The sequence below is a fragment of the Gossypium hirsutum genome, chromosome D03 (assembly GCF_007990345.1).
Source record: "Gossypium hirsutum isolate 1008001.06 chromosome D03, Gossypium_hirsutum_v2.1, whole genome shotgun sequence".
NCBI lineage: Eukaryota > Viridiplantae > Streptophyta > Magnoliopsida > Malvales > Malvaceae > Gossypium > Gossypium hirsutum.
The window spans coordinates 40886225-40903030 of record NC_053439.1 but is presented as its reverse complement, the minus strand read 5'-3'; the positions used below and the strand labels follow the sequence as shown (position 1 = coordinate 40903030).

Below are 16806 nucleotides of genomic sequence, written 5' to 3'. Positions count from 1 at the left end.
GTTTGTGTAATCTGAAGATCCTATTTTGACGTTAGATGACCGTAAGCAAAGATTGTTTCGGAGCCGTCCTTTTACATTGATGAAATCCATGAGCATCTCTTTCCTTTATTCTATTCTTTACGTCTCTTTCTTTAACATTTTTAATTGAATGTTTGTTTAAAGATTAGAACCAATTTATGCTTTATACATATTTCGCATGTTTCAATTGTATTAACCTAATTAATTGATTGAAAGGTAGAGTTTAATTTGGATTGGTTGGATCAGATTGAGTGCAATTAAACCCTAGGATTGATGCCTCTGGGAAGTCATTTAAGTAGATATGAACCCTAAATCGGTATAGTCGACCGAGCATCACTTAGCTTGTCTTGGTCTAAACTGTGACATCGAGAGATAAGTAGTTATTGCCGACTAGTTAGGTTAGTAGAAGGTCGAGAGGCCCTTCTAGGTTAATTACTAGCCAATTGTTTAAACCTTACATCAATAATTAATTAGGTAAACCAATTGGATCTAGGCTAAAGGAACTCGTATAGTCAAAACAAAGAATAGGAAAAGTCGATACATTAACCTTGGAGTAGATTTAGGCTTAGTATTAATTAGTTTAACATCATTATCCTAACTTAGAATCAATACTACTAATTAGTTTGCTTTCAACCAAACGATCTTCTCCACTATTCTCGTACCACAAATTGCTTCGAGTATGAGCTCAAACGATTCAAATCAAACACAAAAAATAGAAATAGTTTTCTTTTCTTTTGGGGTGAAACCCAAAAATTCTCTTCTCAAATAGAAACTGACAGAATCGTTATTCCAAAAATATATTTAATTCTTAGAGAATAAAAGTCTTTCTATTTTCGGGAAGAATAATGATATCTGAAAATTGTGTAAATAGCCTTACCGATATCATCTATTTATAGGGAGAAAAGGTAGAACATTTGTTGAATTAGAGAAGTTTATTTTAACTAGAAAAACAAAATCTTAGTTCTACTAGATGTAGGGGGCGACAACCCTAGTTAATTATATTAGGGTTTGTCGTCCCCCTTATTACATCAGGAGTTTTTGGGTTTTTAACCCAATACTTTATAATTTGATCCAACCCAATATTTGTTTTTTCATTTCCCAAAAAATAAACTTCAATATATTTCCAATTAAATAATTTTCTCAACCCAATTTTAATTCTGTTAAAATCATGACAACGTTACCGTAAAAGAATCTACAAGAAAATATATTTAATATTCTGCATTCAATGGTTCACTATGACCAAATGATTTATTTTCATTTTTAAACTTCATTTATTCGAAAAACATAAATTCATTTTTCAGGTCATTTTCATTTTGGAGAAAACCACGTTGATTTTCAAATGATTTCATTTCTCCATTTTCAATTTTATTTTGGAGAAAACCTTAATCATTTCGAAATGTTTTCTATTTCTTCATTTCACCATCTCTATTCATTTTTGCTCATTTGATTCAACATGTTATTCATTTATGGTTTCAACGAGCTAGTGGAGGAACCGATTGGATATATGCAATTGAGGCTTAAATGATTCGTAATTAAGTTCCATCTTTTTACCTATAAATTATAAAATCATTTAGTCATGAATTCATTCCACTATAGTATTGTGTCTGAGCTCTCCCCAATAACATACCATTACGAAAGTAGCTTGATCAGTGCTCATTCAATGACCTTACCATAAGTGTGTTACCCTCATAGGATATCCTTATCTCTTTGAGATAATATCCATTCTCCCAATATGATCCTATTTTATCTCATGGTAACCATTACATCTTCCTTAATGAAAATTCAATTACTATCAAATAGTGATTAAGTCATTCATCACAAAGATGAACGACTCATGGCCACGTTTACTTTTCATCAACCATGTAATGTCAATGAGATGATATCATTTACCCATGTCTAGGGTTATGAATTTCATTATTGTAAATGATGCTACATACTGCAAATGTCGTACACCTAACGCACCAGCTCTCGGTTCCTTATCTATTCAAACTTAGGTTTTTACTTACATCAAAGTGTATGAGTCACACATACATAGTCCGTCATCCACTCAAGATTTAAGTATGTCACACTAAGTGAATAAATTTATAAACAGATTCAAGATCTAGTCTTCTTAGGTCCAGTCCGATGTACTGTCAATTCAGTCAATCACATCTGTGTATTTATCTTCTAGGAGTCATCCGCTCCGAAGTCCAAGATAAAGCATCTCATCAATTGGACTTGATAGACGACATACTAGTCTTTCAACCGGTTTGCTAATTTCCGATTAGACTAAGGACAGATTTTGGTTCGTCTACTAATACAAGTTGTCTTTCTGTATTACGATCCGACCACGTAATAACGCTTAGTATTGGTTTAAACATTAGACAACCAATGAGAAATATTTGTTTCCTTTTTACTTTGCTTACAAAAACCATATGAGGACAATCTGTTTACAAAAACCATGTAATCAACGAATTTATTTTATTAATCAATTTGTTTGAAAATATTACAAATTTATAAATGAATATACTACACTTAAAGCACTAAATTCAATACGTATCATAGAAAATCACAGCGAGGACCCGGTAGGCCACCCGCAATTAGCAGCAGAAACAAAGCTTATATTTAAATTGAAGGAACTGCAGCTCGGCTGCTGTACCGTATCTTTTGTTAGACAACTAATTAAATAATAAAGAATCAAAAGATAATTTTCATAATAATACATAATACTATTATATGCGGGAGATTGTGATTGTGATTGTGTGCCAGTGCAAGCTAGATGTGTAAACAACCTAAGCATCTAAGTATATATCTCTGGATTAATTATAATTTATTATCATCTGATCGGTTGTCATTTACACGTTCTAATTTCAACAAATTTATTTCAATCTATTTTCTAGTTTTGATTTGTACTCTAGTGTGATCATAACATTGTCATAAACTAATCGATAATTATAGGACGTATCAAGAATCAAAAGATTGTTATTGGTGGTGCAAATAAATAAAAACCAATTAATTAAAACATTAATTAGGGTCACCTCACCTGAAATTATTCTAATTTTGCCTATAAATAAGTAGCGATCCATATTTCCATGCTGCATCACCAATACACAAGATAGATATCTGAGTAGAAACGAAGTTAAAAGTTTCACAATGTCAAGCTCATCTTTCCAATTAGTCTTCATGTTTTGTTTTTCCATTCTTCTTCTTCTTCTCATGTCCACCTCCATGCAAACTGTCTCAGCTGCTACTACTAACAAAGCTAGTGCCAAAACTTACAAAAAATTTATCAAATCCGCCTGCAATTCAACCACATATCCCAAAGTTTGCTACAAAGCTCTATCTCCCAGTGCGTCCGCCATTAAAACCGATACCAACAAGCTTTGCAACATCGCCTTGTCCTTCACTCTAAATGCCACATACAATGCATCTTCATCGATAGACTCGTTGTCAAAAATGAAGGGATTGAGTCCGTCCGAGAAAGAAATCATCCATGATTGCGCTGAAACTACAGGCGAGGCCATCGACGAGCTGGAGAAATCCTTGAAGACATTGGCTAATTTACAAGGCTCGGGTCACAAGGCTGATGAGATGAATGATTTAAAAACTTGGGTGAGCGCTGTCTTGACGGATGAGTACACATGCACCGATGAATTTGATGGCCAGAAAGTAAGCAAAGCTGTTAAGAACACAATCAATAAGAGTGTGTTGTATCTTGCTCAATTGACCAGCAATTGTTTGGCTCTTTTTAATCTTCTGGATTACTGATTTAGTGTTTTCATTAATAACTTCCATCTTTTATTTTGTTTAATAACATGTATGCTTGAGTATATTCTCCAAGTTAGTTCTGGGGGAAGGGTGCTCTGATCTTTTACATACATGCATTATCGATGTAATATAATTTGTTGCAATATGACATATGCTGCCCGTTATAGGTAACTTACATGTTTTGGCATACCGAGAATAACGAAAATAATTCCTACACAATTACATATAAACATTATATTCATTGTTAACAAGGCTTCCATCGTGTTAGTAAAGGTTGAGATATTGGAATCTTCATACTCTAGGATCAAGTCTTACTATAATTGGTATGTGTGCTACTCTTTCAGAATTATTCTTAAATTTAGATATATTTCGATTTTTAATTTATTATACTTCGTTTTATATTGATTTTAGTTTCAGTTGATTCAAAATTAGAAATTTATTTTTAATATACATATGTATGGGGAAACTACTTACTTAGAGCACAAATGTGTGTTTAGAAAATATATGTAATAAATGATAAAATGTATAGTTTGAAATTAATTAATAATAACACATGAAATATGTATGATATTAAAATGAAAAATAGATTAAATTGTGAGTAAAACGAAATTTAAACATGTAAAGGCATCGGATTAAGAATACTAAATACACTATTATTATTTATCATGGTGTTGTCATCAGTCTTTAGTTGGTATCGAGTTAACTAGCGACACCAACTCGATCAATAACTTTATCAATACTAGAAATTTTATCATACATGTGTGCATGTTGAAACTGCGTATTTAAAATATAGAAGTGTGTTTGAAAATAACATACAATAAATAATAAAACGTATGGTTTGAAACTAATTAATAATATTACATGAAATATTTATGATATTAAAAGAAAAAAATTAGATTAAATTGTGACATTAACTTAATCAACAACATTATTAAAATATATGCAAGTGATGGAGGTAATAAAGTGTGCATAATAGAATTAAAATTTATCAAATAAAATAAAGAAATGTTTTAGTTGAATGGTAAAATTAAAGTTTTATTAACTCAAATGATATGGGTTCAAATTCTAGCACATTTAAATTTGTTATTGGCTCTTTTAAAAAAATAAAAATAAAAAGACTAAAGAAGTTTATTTTAAAAAATGTAAATAAAAAGACTAAATAAATTGGTGCTCGGTTAACTCTAAATAATAGTATAGATTAAACATTTAGACATAGAACTTCTATAATTCATATATAAAATATTATTTAATTAATAGAAAATATAAAAATATTAATGAAAAGTCTTGACTTTTATGGATCGGTTATTAAATTTTTTATTAGACTTCTATTTGATACGATTTAAATTGTATTACATCATCCCAATTTAATATAGTATAGAAAATGTTAATAAAAATTAATATATTTTAACAATAAAATAACAAGGTACGGGAGGAGATATAAGAAAAATAATGACATGATGATTTATTTGGCCCTCCAATTTTATAAAAAAAAAACTATTTTAGCTTTCTATTTAATTTTTTGTATTTTTTAGCCCTTAAATTTGTATTTTTTTTGTCAAATCACCTTAACATGGATGGAAAGTTAATGTTTTTTAACTTTTTTTACATGGCATACACGGGGATGACACATCAACATTTAATTAATTTTTTAAAATTTTAAAAATTCAAAAAAGAATACAAAAATATTTTTAAAAAATTAAAAATCATTAAAATTATTAAAAATGTATAATATTTATAAATATATATTTTAAATTTTAAAAAAATTAATTAAATATCGACATGTCATCCACATGCTAATACACGTGTATGTCATGTCAGCAAAGTTAAAAAAATTAATTTTTTCGTCTATTTTTAAGTGGTTTGACAAAAAAAATAAATTTAAGGGTTAAAAATTTAAAATAAAATCATTATACCAAAATAAAATCATTATGTGATTTGTATCAAGACATGTCCATCAGGTGCCAAACTTAAGAGCACCTTCAATGTACGAAAACTAAAAGATAAACAATTACAATAATCTTGTAGCATGTGCTCCTCTGAAGCGTGATCTGTACTCCCCAAGAATAAAGGACATGCCAAATTAATTATAATTAGAGTTAACTTATAATAAAATATAAAGAATTGAAAATTAAGATGTATTTCAACTTACATTAAAATAAATTTGATTATAAGATATAAGTTGTTGACCTAAATTTTATTTGATAAAAGAATTTTGATATAGCAAACACTATGTTTTGAATAAAATATTTAATAAAATTGTACTTCAAATTATTTCTAAATAAAAAAATATATTAAATTTATACTTAGAAAATATTTCAAGGCCAAGTAAATTAACAACAACACTTCAAAACATTTTTCAAACAAGTCAAAAATGTTCCAAGCCAAAAACTATCGATACTTTTTGTCAGGTATCGATAGATTTTTAGAAATTGATACCAAAATAGGTTACTGACTTGCAAATAATTTAACAAGTATCGATATGGTATTGATAAATTTTAAATGGTATCGATTTTGGCACACTTTATCGATACATTTTTCAGTATCAATACGAAATTAGCATTATGTCATTTTGAGGTATCCATTAAGTATCGATCTAATATCGATACCTTTTATTTAGTATCGATAATTTTATCCTGGTATCAATTTTATCGGTTTTAACGGCCACTAAATCAAGGCATTAAATGCTAAATTTATCGATACTTTTCCAAATAGTATTGATACCCTTTGTTGCATGTGAATTAAATGCACTGGTATTTTCATCTCAACGGCTCTATTAACTTCTACAACAACCCTAACGGTTGGAAATGAATTAGAAGGTATAAATACTATCTTCCAAATGTCCAACAATAAGAAAGTATTTTTAAGCAAAAAAATCAATCAAACAACCTTTGTGCCAAATATTTCCATACTTTTCTTTCATACACTTGTGAGCTTCATTGTTATTCTATTACCTCAAGTGTTTTTTCCTTGTAATTGAGTTTAATTTGCAACACTTTAATCTTGTAAAGATTATTTCTTTCTTTGCTTCTATGTATCTCTTTGAGAGGGTTTGTGTCTTAAGATTTGGGTAGAAAATTTAAGGGAGTTTGTAAGGTTAAACATTATCCTCAAAGGTTATCAAATTAGTGAATTTGAGAAAATCCTTAGTTGTGTGGAAAGCTAAGATAGTGGAGTAGGCAATTGGGACCAAACCACTCTAAATTCTTAAGTTCAATTTTCTATCTTTTCTCTCTGACTTTCACAAAATTTTTAACAGTTAATTCACCCCCTTTTGGCAATTCCGGTTTGATTATTTGAGCTAACAATTAGTATCAAAGTAAGTATTTTTTAGACGGTTTAACAACCAAAGAAGAAATCCTTGAGGAAGCTCAACATTCTACAAATCAATCCACAAGACACGACATCTACATTCGGTTCAATTTTCCTTAGAGAATCACAATCTATCTCTAAGCCTCCTTAATTCAATGGCGCCAACTATTCATATTGGAAGACAATAATGATGTTGTTCATACAAGTAAATGATCTTGCTGTATGAGACATTATCATGGATGGTCCATCCATACCTCTCAAGCAAGAAGGAGAGTTCATTATTCCAAAGAGAAAGAAATAGTGGAATAAGAAAGATAGAAGAAGTATTCAGTTGAATGCCAAGGCTATGCACACCTTATTTTGTGCACTTGGACCGAAAGAATATAGTAGAGTTTCATCTTGTTCCAATGCCAAGGAGATATGGGATAATCTCGAAGTCACACATGAAGATACCAGCCAAGTAAAGAAGTCTAAGGTTGGCATTCTTACTTTAAATTATGAAACCTTCAAAATAAAGCCCAAAGAAGATATCAAGACGATGTCCGATTGATTTACTATAATCATCAATGGATTGAACTCTTATGTGAAGACATATCCATATGAAAAGGTGGTAAGGAAGATGCTTCGAAGCTTGCCTAAATCATGGGAAGCTAATGTGACTGTAATTGAAGAAGCAACAAATTTAGAAACATTGACTTTGGATAAACTCATCGGTTCTTTGCTTACACATGAGATGAGGCTCAATGAAGGGGATGAAGAAGCCAAAATTGAGAAGAAAAATGTTGGTGTTGCACTAAAATCCACCACAAATGAAGATAGTGAATCAAGTGAAGAGGTGGATAAAGACAAATAAATGGTCATGTTTACTAGGAAATTTAATAATTATGAGGTCCAATAGAGGGAGAAAATTTCAAAAGAATGAAGGTCTTAAGCTTGAATCTACCAAAAATAAGGATCCTATCATTGCTATGAATGCAAGAAGCCGGGACACATCAAGTTCAATTCTCCCCAATGAAAGAAAAAGGGATCAAGCAAACAAAAGCTCAAGGCTCATGTTACTACTTAGAGTGATTAGGATTCATCTGATGATGAAGATCAAGAAGTAGCCAACCTTTGCCTTATGGTCATTGATGATCCTAAGGTAACTTCTAACTTATCTAATTTAATTTCTTATTCATTTGATGAGTTACAATATGTCTATGATGAGTTGGATTTGGAGTTTGAAACTATGGTTTCAAAATATAAGAAAAACATTTCAAAATTAAAGGATGGAAATAGTTCACTCTCCAAAACCAATCATGAACTTGGAAGTAAAATTCATGATATGCAAGCTATTATTAATGATTTTGAGAAAAAGAATCAAGATTTGCATAATTTGCTTTCAAAATTTCATGATGATCTTCAAAAGCAACTTGAGTTGCTTGAAAAAAAAGCTTCATCTAACAAAGTTTCTCCAAAAGGTTTTAAAAATGGAGAAAGTTTAAGGGGAAAATTTTTTAAATCAAGCTTTAATTACTATAAACATAGAGGTATCCCAATTTTTTACAAAGGAAAGATTTTTAAAAGTGTATAGGTCCCTAAAGAACTCATAACTACTCAAGATAAGGATATCATTTCCAAAGGGATACCTAAATAGACTAAAATTATTGGAACTAATACTTATGAACCCAAAAGAATTTGGGTACTAAAAAAATTTAATTCTATGCTTGTAGAAAGAAGGGCATTGCTTTAAGGTAGGAATTCAAGCAAAAACTCATGGTACCTTGATAGTGGATGCTCAAGGCACATGACCGATGACAAGAGCCACTTTATCAAATTGAAGCCAAAAAGTGGATGAGAAGTTAAATTTGGTGACAACTCTATTGGTAAAAACTCTTCAATTCTTATTGAAAATGTTTTGTATGTCAACGGTCTTAAGCATAATTTATTAAGTATTAGTCAATTGTGTGATAAAGGTCTCAATGTCATTTTTTAGTCTAATGGATGTAAAGTAATTGACATTGTTTCTAATAAGATTATGCTTCTAGGATAGAAACACTTATACGGTCCATTTAGATGACTTGCATGATTCATTCATATGCCTTGTTGCTAAAAATGAAAATAATTCTTTATTGTGGCATAGAAAACTAGGACATGCTAGCATGAGCATATTGTATAAACTAGCCAAAAATGAATTAGTTAGAGGATTGTCTAAAATTGATTTTAATTTAGATAAAGTTTGTGATGCATGTGTTAAAGGAAAACATAAGAGAGTTTATTTTTAACCTATGAATGTTGTATCTACTAATAGAGTTCTTCAAGTAATTCACATTGATCTTTGTCGACCAATTAGGACTACTAGCTTGGGTGGAAAACAATATGCTTTTGTGCTTGTAGATGATTATTCTAGATTTACTTGGGTTCTTTTCTTAAGTACTAGAAATGAAGCTTTAGAAAAATTCATCATATTTTTAAAAATTAATCAAAATGAAAAAGTTTACTCTATCACTAGTGTTAAAAGTGACCATGGAACCGAATTTCAAAATCTTTGTTATAACACCCTATACTCGACCCGATTTACTAGTTCTAAATTTAGGATGCTACAAAACTTAAACACTTAATAAAAAATTTTAAGACGAGTGAAGACTTTACTGAAATTGCTGCTTTACTATTTACTTTTCATTCTTAGTCAAAGATTTTGAAGCTAATTGTTTATTCATTACAACTGAATCTCAATAATAGTGTAAGACAATATCACTTAAAACTTAAAAAAAGAAACTCAACTATGGCTTATAGTTTTATTTTCCATTTAAAAACATATTTTCAAAGTGACCCTCTGTATGCATAATATTGCTCTGCGATCATCCACATTAGAGCATTCCTGGCTTGGACCTCTTTGGTGAGCTAGTTCAAACTTAAAAACCTGCATTTCAAAATAACATTCATAAGTTCAATAGAACTTAGCGAATCTCAACTAACTTTACCTTTAAATGATGGTGTTGGTTTCCTTGACGAAAAAATTCTGGACTTCCTTTCAAACTTTGGAGAATACGTTTTTTATTCTTGGTGGATAGCAATACGCTTGCCTCTACTCTTGAACACCCTATAGACGATCCATCTAACTGGCAAATTTCAACTTCGCCCAATAGTCTGAATAATATTTCACTATCTCTTTGAAGATAGCAGTTGAATTCATTCTAAAATGTATTATTCATATGGGTACTATTCTTTGATTGTCTCTTCTACTGACTCTTGTGGTCATCAACACAGTTCACATCAAATCTTCTAGTTAACCCAGGCAAACATATTTACTCGAACAAATGTAAGGTTTTGATCACCCAATAGAATTCCATATAACTTGATACATAATGTGAGGATTCCCAAGTCTGGCGGACTCTTACACCACTGTACCTCTAGATATGACAAGCTCACCCTCCTAGTGGTTTACTAAGATGGATTTCCCAATCAGAGACAATACTGAAAACTCTCTCAGGATCTAATTCCAAACCATGCCCCAATTACACGATAAGGGTGGTCTAACCACTCGGCATTTAGGCTCTACAGAATTCGTTATACAGTCTTTCCAAATAATACGCCACAAAAGTTTTTCATAAGATTAGTCATAAAGGCATTCCAAATAATACACCACAAAGGCTTTTCATAAGATTAGCCTCAAAGGCTTTTTACATATTACGCCACAAAGGCTTTTCATAATATTAGCCACAATGGATTTTTAGATAATACGCCACAAAGGCTTTCCATAAGATTATCCCCAAAGGCTTTTCAGGTAATTCATGTTCACTATCATGACGAACCATCTTTGTGGATGCCACGGTGCTTCTCCCACATGGTATTATACCTCCACGCCCTATTAGCGTATTATCATATGATGTCATGGCCATGGACTTTTCACAACTTTATTCAATGATCTTCCAATCCAGTTAGAATTATAGCTGCCTTACGAGCTACACAATTGATCTTCGTTTTCACAGTGATCTGCCTATCTGGTCAACATTATACCTGCCCTATCGAAGGCTACACAAATGGGTCTCTTTCTCACCTTTTTACATAACTCAAATTTTTTAGGTACTAGAATCATATAACAGGAAAGTATTAAGCAATGACCCTACACACACAAGTAATAACATCTTATATCACACACATCATATCATGTTTCTCTTTGTTCACCTCGTTTACATATTTCTGGATATCTTTCAACAAACACATATACACATATTTATATGACATGCAAGACTCAAGTTTAGAGACTCACTAGAGACCTACCTTTACTTTAACCAGGAGTTTTTGTTTCGATTGTCTTTCCTAATCCAGTAGCAGCAACTACTTAAAAGGTCATAAAATTTCCATTAGAATCCCCATTATAGACATTTTACTAACATTTCAAATATATGCAACCCCCATGCAAGGCCTTCCAGTATCACTCTTCCCTTCTCTAATCGTAAAGTGCAGAGTTGTAAGACTTACTAGAATGCAAAATCATTTACTTATTTGACGATATCTAAGTTTGATCTTAATCAAATAAGAAAAAGAGAACGTTAAGGTTAGAAAGAAAAACATGAACATTAAGCAGATAGATAAACCATCTAAAATGCCCCATTCTCATAAATTACTCTTGGTCCCCCTAATTTCCCTACCAAATCAAGGGTAGGTATAAGAAAATCTAACAAAGGTTTTCCTTACTATTAACCGGTCATAGGGAGGGTTAAATCAATCTAATTGACTCTTGTTGAGAAATGGCCAGTCGTGTTGCTGTGATGATTTGTTTAGTTGGCTTATTTTAGTGTACAAGCAATCATTCACACATCTTGCCACTTTTCTTCTACTTTGATCTCTACTTCTATTTTTATAGAATCCCAAAAACTCCCATTGAAACTCAATACAAAATTCAATTGGACAATACTCATACAAATCGGGCGTACCATATCTTGGCGATAACTCACCTACAGTGTGATCTTAAGGACAATTAAGTCTTCTAAAGCTTCCTCATATGCTTGATAGGCTCTTAGTGTTCATACAAAACTCTAAGGCGTACCCCATCATAAGCGTGCACTATCTTGGGCATAATATTTCTTCTTTCGATCAATTCCTTAGATACTGTCAATGGGCGAATGCTTTAACACTAGTATGCGCCAATAGTCTAACTCGTCATTTGGCCAATAGGGTGGCGGATTATGTTACCACAGCATGCCCAACAATCTATATATCTACCTTACCTATATTTTTGGATCTGTTGATTTTCGGGGTGTGACATCTCTCTTTTCCTTCAAGAAATTTCGTCCTCAAAATTTTTACCAACTTGGAAATCCCCATTACTATCGATGCATGGCCAATATCCTTAGACCAAGTGTATTATACGGCTTAGCGAAATGCGCAAACCTAGCCATAACTGAGAAGTCTATGACGTACATTTTGTGGATCCCAACTGGCATGAATGTAAAAAGTCAGTCTCAATTGGTGGATTCTAGGCTCGTGAGCAAATACTAGTGGGTACTCTTGTGTTTTTAAACGTCCCATAACCCTATCCTTAATAAGTGTCGAGCTACGATTAAAGGATTTGAATAGTTGGCCTAAATTTTAAAACTTCTCACAGACATTTAGTTCTTTAAAAATATTGAAACTTAAACACATTTCCAAATTGGAACCCTATATTTATTTTCTATCAAATATTCTTGCTTCATTTCATCTTCAGTTTACATTTTCTTCAAAGGTAATTTCCTTTCTTCATCTTTCTTTCAAAATTTCAAAAATGGTTAAAACAATTACCTGTGGAAGAGGCCGTGGTGGTCCTGCCGAAAGTAGCAGAAGTAATAGTCCCCGAAACACTGCCATGATCAAACCCAGGGGTCTCGATGCTATCCGTCGTATACTAGGTCCCCTTTTTCTACTTGAGGTTGGTTTCCATATGCTTATACATGCTTTCCTTTGTTCGGTGTTCAACGAGTACTGTATTGCACTAGGGTAACTCTCTGCCCTTTTCTGGTGGACTTTGGTGGCCCATTTCATTGACTGTTGTTTGCAAAACGAGCCGTCATTCTTGGCATTTTCCAGAAGATTTACCTTTAGAAATAAAAAGATAAGGTCCTTCGGTCGAAATGGCCCATTTCAATACACGCCAAGGCTTTGAGCTCGTCATCCAAAACTAGGCCTCAAACCTCTACCTCAAAAAGAATAAGTTCTTGAGGGTCACATGTAAGCTTGAAATTGGTTTTGGCTTTCCCATTTTTTGGTCCCTACCCTCAGAGGATATTTGCCAACAAAGCTAACATGTTGGTTCGGAGTTGCTTGGAAACAATTTAAGCGATTTAGGAAGGGGCATGTCCTGAAATTGGTGGAGATTGGTAATGTCTGAAACGTCTTCCAATATTATTTACAAGGGCTGAGCCCCAACGGTCATCGGGCGAATGATCTACTTTGGGTGAACTCCCACAATGTCCTTTCTACTGAAAGGGCCTGACTTTACCATGCCGACAATAATTTGGCACGGATCTTAGTAAAAAGGATAATGAAGCTTTCCTTCGTTTTCTACAATCATTGTGGACTGCACCGAAGCCATTGGAACATCATCTGTCATGGTACATCTTCCACTCCTTCTTCCAGTCAATATAATTCTCTTGTTGATCCTGCAGGGTCTTCTTCCAGTTCTCATACCTCTACACCCATTCCAGTAGCTAATATGGATGTCTTAGCCTTATTAGACGAGGTTTGGAGAATGAAGGTGCTACTATTGCCCCCAACAAGAATAGCAGCTGCTAGGAAAACTCAAAAGAGGCTAAGGGTGGAAGGAAGCACCCAATGTACTGAAGATATTGATCGCCCACAACTAACACGGCTTAGACTCAGAAAATGGCCTACTCTTCTAAGAGTCAACACTTCTTCAGTCTTTGCCCTTCCTCCTACACCTACCCTTTAATTACATCAAAATGAGTTTAAAATCATTTTTAAACAATCTTTTAGCTTACAATTACGAGATCTACCATTTTCAAGTGAATGAAATTAGTGGTAAAGATCTTTAAATAAATGTTAAATATGATTTTAGGTAGTATGAATTAGGGATTAAGTTAAGTGAGAATGAAGAAATTAGAGTTCGAATGAGGTGAACTCGCCAGAGAGGTGTGAATGGCGAGGTGCTAGGTAGGTAGGAAGGTTTTTTTACTTTAGATTGATTGTAACCTATTATGTGTGTTGTTATGCGAAGCCTTAGGTCGTGAAGGAGTATCCTCGAGCAAGGACAAAGGCAAGCAGAAGTTTACCTAGGCTCGACAAAGCAATGAAGTCGTGATAGGTGAGTGCCTTACATACTACAGTAGCACACAATTCATGTGTTAATGGCAAGCTTAGGTAGCCTAACCGCCTATCCTAAGTTAATTGTTATAGATTTAAAATAATAAAGAGGTAAAAGTTAATTGTTATAGATTTAAAATAGTAAAGGGACCAATATTCTAATTAAACCATGGTCAAAAAGCCCAGGCGGTGGTGGCATGATTAAATCTACTAACTTTTGGGCTATTTTCTCATTTAGTCCAAATTAGTTAAGATTAAATTGTAATTAAGTTTATTTAGTTGGAATTTAATTTAATTGAAGGACCAATTGTGCAATTAAACCTTCCTTAAATGGTAATTATACCATGTTTATATATATTGGACATTTTTGGGCATGTTTTAGTGATTTACAACTTATAAATTAAAGGTTAATTTTGTAAATAATTAAAGAATAAGTTAAATTAAAAGATTTAAAGGATGATATTATCGATTTTCCTTCTTCTTGTTGTTGCCGAATGGCCATGGAGACATGGGGAAGCCTTTGATCAAGCTAGGGCACCTTGATTGGGTAGGTAATTCTTGTTCGTTTTTAGTAATTTTTATGTTTTTGAGCTCGTATTAGCTTAATCTAACTAACCCGGGGATTTATTTGTAAAACTCTCAAATGTTGACGATTATGCCATTGATGAAATTGAGATGTTTATGAAGTTTTATGAAAGATTATTGAGTTTTTCTATTCATTAGGACTATTGTGTAAAGTAGTTTTTGACGATTTTAACGTTTAAGGACTAAATTGTTAAAGTGTTAAAATTACTTGTACTTGGTGTGAAATAATTACAAATAGGGGTTGTATGGAGACCTTTGAATAATCGTTCAAGGTGTGTTTTAAATAAAAAATGGTTAATTTACATGTTTGGGGCTTAAGGACTAAATTGAATAAAAGTGAAATGTTGAGGGTAATTTTGTAAAAATGTCAAAAAGGAGTTAATTACATAAAATGAATTAATATTGCTGTTAAAATTATTGAATTGAATGAAATTATTATTTTAGATCCTAAACAAGTGGAAAACCAGGGAAAAGAAAATTTTATTAAATAGCTCTTGTATTTTGTTGTGCTACAATTTAGTCTGGTAAGTTCGTACGGTTTAAATTTAGTATATTTTTAAATGTATTATATGCCTTAATTGTATAATGTTTGGATCATATTGATGGGTGTTGATTGAAAATGAAAATAATGAATTGACCCCAATTCCTAACCTTTTCACAATTAGGTCCTAAAAATCATTTTATAATAAAATCACTTAATAAAATCATAATATAATGAAATTAAAACTTAAAATATATAATAATTCATCATAAAATTCCAGAACTTATTCATGGTAACTTACAAAATCACCCATGGAATCAAAAACTAATGAATTCAATAGTTGGACCTAGTTGTAAAAGTCACAAAACATAAAAATTTCAAAGAAAAAGCAAGAATTGAACTCACATGGTATAAAAATATGAGAAACCAGCTTGTTTCAGACCTCCTATGGCATTTTTGCTGATAAATTATGAAGAAATCTCTAGATTTTTTACTTTTGCCTTTGTTTTATATATTTAATTTGTAAAGTTTCCAATTTTGCCCTTATTTCTCCTTACTTTCTTGCTGATTTTTCTTGCCCAACCATCCAGCCCATATAATTTGGGCCTAATTGTCTTTTAAATCCCTCCTTATTAGTCACTTAAGCTATTTAATCACAATTTAACAAATTTTACACTATTTTCAATTTAGTCCTTTTTAGTTAATTGATTATCCAAACGTTAAAATTTTCTAACGAAAATTTTATACTAACTCAATGACACTCCATAAAAATATTTATGGCTCCGCTTATAAATTCGGAGTCTCGATACCTCGTTTTAGGCCCAACTTACCTATTAAATTCTTTTTAAATCACAAAATTCACTAATTCAAGAATTCTTCTATAATCACACTTGTCTCATATGTATTTATTTATTAGATTTTAAAACTCACTGGTCGGATTTAGTTATCTCGAATCACTATTTCTGACATTACTGAAAATTAGGCTGTTACACTAAATCTACCGACAGCCTTAAAAGGCTTTAATAGAGAAAGATATATGCAATGGACATTGTTTCAATACATGTCTAGGAACAGCATTTCCCCCTACCATCCAAAGTGTCCAAGCTCTAGCATATCAATCTATCTCCTCCACTATTGCATGTGGTGGATGGGTCGATTGGACAAGCCTTTCCAACCACATGCATATCACACAATCCCTGTCTAGTTCATTCTCTGGCTAATTCTTAGATGGGATGGCATCCAAAAAATGATAGCACTCATACGTCAGGTTGATGTTACCAACTCTAATTACCACATGTTTGTTTATTGGAAGGTCATTTATTAAAGTGACATCGTCTAACGTTATAGTCACTTCCCTACATGGAAAATGGAGTATATGTGTTTTT

General features: G+C 32.1%; 1 protein-coding gene across 1 annotated transcript; it reads left to right on the top strand.

Annotated features, from left to right (window-relative positions):
* Window positions 1-3101: 3101 nt before the first annotated feature.
* LOC107949734 (pectinesterase inhibitor 4) lies at window positions 3102-3923 on the top strand. The gene has a single exon (XM_016884488.1). The coding sequence runs from the start codon at window positions 3151-3153 to the stop codon at window positions 3763-3765; it is 615 nt and encodes a 204-aa protein (XP_016739977.1). The 5' UTR covers window positions 3102-3150; the 3' UTR covers window positions 3766-3923.
* The last annotated feature ends 12883 nt before the right edge of the window (window positions 3924-16806 follow it).